This window comes from Anneissia japonica, unplaced genomic scaffold (genome assembly GCF_011630105.1).
Source record: "Anneissia japonica isolate Jap-2015-1 unplaced genomic scaffold, ASM1163010v1 scaffold11144_len554210_cov170, whole genome shotgun sequence".
Taxonomy (NCBI): domain Eukaryota; kingdom Metazoa; phylum Echinodermata; class Crinoidea; order Comatulida; family Comatulidae; genus Anneissia; species Anneissia japonica.
The window spans coordinates 473131-480003 of NW_022708762.1; the positions used below are offsets into that span (position 1 = coordinate 473131).

A 6873-nucleotide genomic window follows, 5' to 3' on the forward strand; every position below is an offset into this window, starting at 1 on the left:
ATCTAATACCTTATTTTAATACAAAGTGAGCACTGCATCTTGTTAAAAACAAACATCAGCAACAATAAGACGGAGAACCAAAACAAAAAGAATAATGGAAGTAGTGTCAAAAAAGTGTGAATATGCAGAGGGCAGGTAGTAAAACAACAGAAAACTGGATGGACGCAGAGAGAAAATAAAAGAAAGTAGGAAGACAGAAACAAAGGTGGACAGATTACCTGGGAACATAGAAATAATAGGAAATGGAAACATCAGATAGAAAGAAGTGGAAGATTTTAAAGAAGAAATATGTTCAAAATAGGACTGAAGGATTTGATTAAGAACATTACGGACCTAGGACAAAATTGTTAAAGATATGCTGCAGCCTAATTTAATAATATTAATTTCTAGCGTGCTTATTCTGTTTGTGCTTTTGAATTCGAGAGATCAGATGAGAAAACAAAAACCCATTGATTTCTCGAAACCCAAGTCATATGTAATGCTAGAAGTATCATTGCTTCAAGCTTTGTTTACACCATCAAATTTCATCAAAAAAGCGTCACACGTTCAAGTTTTTTTGATAAAATTTGATATGTGATATGACGTCATCATACCATATATGGGCACATCACATTTTTTTTGTCACAGTCACATAACATTTAATAGTGTAGACAAAGCTTTAATTTCCTATATCAGATTCAGGGTCCGATCGAGACTCATTCGCGACATTTGCTCTTTCACTTAGAATAAGTTTCAACCGATAGAATTGCAATACTAGAATCAGTGCATTTTTGGCAGTGAAAAAAAGCATTCCCAGTGACACGGCATTGAACTCAGAGATTAAATAAACCCTTATGATAAAAAAAGGACCATCTTGCAGTATCACTGTTACTATAGTAGCCCACATACCAGTTTTACAACAGACATGATGCGAGCATTGGTTTAACCAAGACGAGGTTTCAGCATCTTCTGTACTGGGATCTCGATCCTCCTGTTCTAAATTCACTGTTAAGTTGATAGTGAACTGCATTAGACTCCATGACCATATGATTAGGATCACTACCATAAGATCGTCGGAACATCCAACCGCTTTCAATTCCATTCCCTCGATAATAAACTCCAGAATGTCAGCACCCATACCGATATTGATGAACAGAAGTTCAGATAGCTGATCACGTGTCATGTGCCCTTTCGGTAGAAGCCATCTTCCAATAATGAGAATGAATACGAAGACCTGCTGCAATGCCATTGACCATTCTTGATCATCCAAAAATACAGTCGGCAAAAGCAACTGAAAAAACCCAACAAAAATATGAATGATTATTATTATTGATTCGCTGATTTACAGATATATTATTTTAAAAAAAATACCAGCCGGATTTCTTTTCAATATAAAATAGTAGCTTTATATTTTTTCTCTCTCTCTTTTGTGGACAAATCACCACAACAACAAAACAAAATACTGTTTAAACAAAAAACAAAACTTTTTACTAATAAAGTGAAATAGGCCTATGCATCAATTTGTGACTCAAATTAATATTTCATTTAAATATCGAAATTAAAAGAAAAAGAAACCAGAATTTACTCTTTGAAAATTGTTATTTTTTTTGTACTCAATTACATACAGATATAATTCTGACTGGTAGATGAAATAGTCAATTTAAGTGGATTAAAAGCCGAATTGGTGCTCAATATAAACACAATTACTAATCACATTGTTTTTGTTATTAAAACCGCAAACAATTTGTTATTCTTATTAAATTCTAATAGCAAGCCCCGTCATTACCAATATACAACTTTTGTTAAAAACTCTTACATATTTCAACTGGTTTGAATTGGTGGTCAAAATAAACATTATTACTAAATCACATTGTTTTTGTTATTAAAACCGCAAACAATTTGTTATATTCTTATCAAATTCTAATAGCCAGCCCCGTCATTACCAATATACAACTTCTGTTAAAAACTCTTACATATTTCAACGAAATTGAACTGTTGCGGTAAGTTATGTCAAGCGTTCCACACTCAATATCGTTTTCTTCAGCGTACTCTAATCGCTGGAAATATAGGTTGAATTCCAAGACCCAAATACAAGCAATAACTGTGAGTATGTAGATTAGAACACATGGTGAAAACCTGTAATAAATGTAGATATGTAAAGGATTACAAACATCATGGAAATGAATGGATTACTTTTTTCACCTTTTGGTGTGTGTGTGTGTGTGTGTGTGTGAGGGGGTGGGGGTCATACCCAAATTTATTTCAACATTCTTGTTTTTCCTCATTTTTAAAAATTCTAAGCTAAGTGACTGGCCAGTGAAAGCCGAATTTTGACCCGGGTTAACATATACTGGGGAGTGAAAATCACTGTGACACTTTAAAAAAAAGATTATCAAAGCCTACCATGTCGGCCATAGGACACACGCGTCCTATAAGGTCATCACTCAGAATGAATTTTAGCAATTAGGCCTACTTTTGTTGATTGTCTTGTATGTCATTTGACATGTTTTGTTTAAATTTGAAATAACTAACATTTAAAAGAAGTGTTAGGTATCGTGTAATATTAACCATAATCACCATACTAATACAAATACTCAATCAGGCATTAAACATTAATCTTACAAATAAAATAAGCTGAGAGCAGTATTTTCTGTTCGTTTCTTTAGTTTACGTTTGTTGTTCTACGAACTGATGATGGTTATAATGTATAAATAAATAAATAATGATATCATCTACAAAGCGCTTTTCCAAAAAAATGATAAAAGCGCTGAACTATGAAAGGCAATCGCCGCCAAAAATACAGTTTCAAACGAACAACCTACTCGCAAAAACGTACAACCGACTCACAGAAACGAACAACCTACTCGCAGAAACGAACAACCTACTCGCAGAAATGAACAGCCTACTCGCAGAAACCTACAACGTACACGCTGTAAAGGACAAAGTTAGACTTCCACAGAAACGTACAACATATTAGCAAAATCAGACAACAAAAGACACTCACAGAAACGAACAAACTACTCACAGAAACGAACAACGTAGTCGCAGATACGGATGCGCACAGCACTCTCTGAAAAGGACAACAGAATCGTCCATTTCAAGATAGGTCAGCAAAATATCGCATCTTAAGGCTGAATGTAATTTTCTTCCTAAGCATAGCCCCCTTTATAATACTTGCCTTTCAATATATGAGAAGCTCGTTATTTTAAGCCATTTTTCCCAAAAGACCGATGGACAATGTGACCACTGCTTGGGATTTATCCCAAGATCTTGGGATTTTTAATGGCACCTTGGTATCTTTGGATTTTTTGTTAAATTTTCATTAGATCTTGGGATTTTTTTAATGATATAGCACCTTGGTATCTTTGGATTTTTTGTTAAATTTTCATTAGATCTTGGGATTTTTTTAATGATATGGAACAAATAGGCTGCTATCAGACAGATGTGAATAAGGGTTGTTTATTTGTTAAAAATAAGACAAATTGGAAGCTTAGTAGATTGAAAATTGTATTACCGTACATTTTAATTTAAAAAAAAAATCAGACAAATTTTATTTTTTCCCCCGACTGTGGTAGCGGGTCGTGTTAGTTCAACAAACTACCCCCACCCTTTCCAAATTAAAGCCATCCATTGCTACCATTAATATGAATCATGCAGATCTGGAAAAACCTAGGGGATGGGGGTCAACATATAGCACCTTAATATCTTTGGATTTTTTGTTAAATTTTCATTAGGTCTTGGGATTTTTTGAATGATATGGAATTTTAAAAGTGAACAAATAGGCTGTTATCAGACAGATGTGAATAAGGGTTGTTTATTTGTTTAAAAAAAAGACAAATTGGAAGCTTAGTAGATTGAAAATTGTATTACCGTATATTTTAATTTAAAAAAAAAAAAATCCGACAAATTTCATTTTTTCCCCGACTGGGGTACCGGGTCGTGTTAGTTCAACAAACTACCCCCACCCTTTCCAAATTAAAGCCATCCATTGCTACCATTAATATGAATCATGCATATCTGGAAAAACCTAGGGGATGGGGGGTCAACATTTTTCCCAAAAAGGTAAGGGGATCCGGGGTACGATCCTCCCCCGGGAAAATTTTGATTTCTAGATGGCGGGAAATGACCTTTCTCGACTTTTGAGCTAGGTTTCTAATGACTTTGTTCTTCAAAATTCAAAATTCATTATTATTATTATTATTATTATTATTATTATTTGTATTATTATTATTATTAATATTAATATTAATATTATTATTATTATTATGATTATTATTATTACTATTATTTTTATCATCATTACGATTATTATTCTTATTATTATTACTATTATTATTATTATTATTATTATTATTATTATTATTATTATTATTATGTTACTGCATTGCTTCATTCATTTATTCTAGGTATATTCACAGGCCTAGCATACGTTATATTATTAGGTCTTCATACAGTTGGCTCAGTTACAATCTCTATATGATCCATTTCTCTGAAATAACCATCTTATCTGTGTAGTGCTGGCCAATACAATGGATAGTTTATTTGACTAGTCTCTGCAATTAACACCCTTCGTTCTTTATTATTGTAGATACTCAGTATGCATAGATAAATAGACCAATCATTTTACAGTTTTATATTGTATTTCTCATTTGCTCTCTGTCACCATTATTCTTTTTTGATAAGACAGCCTATATTATATTGATTCATAATGTTTTCCTTATTCTCGCTGATGAAGGCCACAGGAGTGGCAGAAATATCCGAGTTTATAAAAAATCAGTGTTCTTAAAGTCTACTACTGAAGTTGTTTCATTATTTTCAATTATTCTGTCGGAATTATATATCCTTATTTATTATATTTATTTATTTATTTAAATAATTCAATCAAAATATAGTCTTGATTGTACAACGTCATATCTGGAGTCTGGCTTTAGGATCTTTAATGTGATTAACCTAAACTGAACAAAGGGATACTTACAGTGTGCCTTCATTTTTGGCAACAAATGTGAAAATGCCTTCGACGATAAACAACATATACAGCAATGCAAACAACCAAAATAATTCTTCACTAGTCACCTTTACCGCCCGCCAAATACAGAGCGTAGCATGGATTACAAACAAACTTCGAACCATGAAAGATTTTATTACTTCCATTAAAAGCATATCCAAGAGCGTTTGGTTGAAATTCAAGAACACTGAGAGAAATATCCAGACGTAGTAAAAGAGAAATACGAATTAAACTGATGATTGAAATTGGATTCATATAATTTCTATTATTATTGTTGTTTGCGTCATAACAACTGATCCAATGACGTTTTCAAATCGAACTCACCTTTCAGAAGAACTGCGTCAAAAAACTATCTGATTTTGTATGCTAAGTATTATAATAGAAGACAAACAATGTTATGCATTATAAACGAGATTTGCTCGATAATTTATTTGAGCGCATGAATACATCATATATATCAAACAATAAAACACAATATGTATTCTTTTAACGTCTGCTATTCCCAAAAGCAAGACGGGTGTACGTCTCTGATTTCATTATATATAAATAACGATAATAATGTCGCAAAACCATTAGGCCTAATATGAGTTTGAACAACAAGGCTACATGATCACCATTGACTACTATTCAAAGTTCATAGAAGTTGATCATTTGCCTATGACAGACAGCTCTACAGTAGTTGACAAGCTAAAGGCACAATTTATTCGTCATGGCATACCAGAAATACTGAGAACTGACAACGGTCTGCAATACTCATCAGCATTATTCGCCAAATTCTGCAAAGACTACGAAACACAGCATCACACCTCCTCGCCATATTATCCTCAATCTAATGGAGAGGTAGAGCGAGCAGTGCAGACGGTGAAAAGGCTATGGAAGAAAAGTACAGACAAAGACCTAGCCTTACTAGACTACCGCACAATCCCTATTGTTGCCTGTTGTAACCTATCACCTGCCCAATTTTTAATGGGACGAAGGCCCCGTAATCTAATACCAACAGCAAAATCACTTCTCCAGCCAAAGTCATATAATACCACCGACATTACACAACGGTTCAGGCAATAAAGCCAAACATAGATACTACTACGACAATATGTCAGGAAGAAATCTTCCAGCTCTTACACCAGGAGATCCTGTCCGAATGACCCCTCTACCAGGATCAAAACAATGGCTCCCAGGAACAGTCACTCAGCACCACACCTCACCACGATCATATGTAGTGGAACACAATGGACGAAATTATCGCAGAAATAGAAATTGCACCTGCGAATAGCAACCAGTGCAGCAAACAAATGAAACACTCACGAACCAGAAATAGACGTTGCACCTCATACCTCAAACGACACAAGAACTACACCAGTAAAAATGCCAATACCACCAGAACTTGCTACTCCAGAACAAAAAAAGAACAACCCAAAAACCAATCCAGAAGTAACCAAACCAAACTACGTATCTCGTAGTGGACGCATCAGCAGGCCGCCAACACGTTTGGATTTGTAAATAAATAAATTAGGAAAAAAAATGAAGTTTGCTAATAATATATAACAGAAGTTAAAAGAAAAATTAACAGTGATAAATAAAAAAAAGATAACAGAAATTGACATTTTAATAGACATTCGTAATTAAAGAACAATTAGAAACACTGTACTCTTTTATGCAGAAAAGGAAGTTTAATGGATAATGAGTTACAGCAATAATCACACAGATCCTAATGCAAGCTAAATTGTATGAGGTTTGAATTTGTAATTGATGATTCTTGTAATACCATTTTTCAATTTTTCTGAGTCTTCCTTCTTTTTTAAATACAACATTTTTAGATTTGTTAATATTAACAGTAAATCTATCCACTTGATTAAGAAGGTGGCTTACGCCTGTCTCTTATACACATC

At 33.6% G+C, this 6873-nt stretch overlaps 2 protein-coding genes across 2 annotated transcripts; one reads left to right on the plus strand and one right to left on the minus strand.

The window, feature by feature from the left end:
* Positions 1–74: 74 nt before the first annotated feature.
* On the minus strand, positions 75–2484 carry LOC117106561 (transmembrane protein 26-like). The gene is made up of 3 exons (XM_033247945.1): positions 2453–2484; positions 1953–2115; positions 75–1270 (listed from the first exon to the last, which is right to left on the minus strand). Exons 1-3 carry the CDS (start codon positions 2482–2484, stop codon positions 659–661), a joined length of 807 nt encoding a protein of 268 aa, XP_033103836.1. The 3' UTR covers positions 75–658.
* A 3106-nt stretch (positions 2485–5590) lies between these two features.
* LOC117106562 (uncharacterized protein K02A2.6-like) lies at positions 5591–6049 on the plus strand. Its single transcript, XM_033247946.1, has one exon. The coding sequence runs from the start codon at positions 5591–5593 to the stop codon at positions 6047–6049; it is 459 nt and encodes a 152-aa protein (XP_033103837.1).
* Positions 6050–6873: the final 824 nt, after the last annotated feature.

Bases quoted from the DNA above. Each gene is read 5' to 3' on its own strand.
- LOC117106561 (XM_033247945.1), bottom strand. From the start codon at position 2,484: ATGTCAAATGACATACAAGACAATCAACAAAA. The intron at 2,116-2,452 runs GTAGGCCTAATT...CATTTATTACAG, and splicing joins ATACAAGACAATCAACAAAA to GTTTTCACCATGTGTTCTAA. The intron at 1,271-1,952 runs GTAAGAGTTTTT...GGGTTTTTTCAG, and splicing joins GTTCAATTTCGTTGAAATAT to TTGCTTTTGCCGACTGTATT.
- LOC117106562 (XM_033247946.1), top strand. From the start codon at position 5,591: ATGATCACCATTGACTACTATTCAAAGTTCATAGAAGTTGATCATTTG.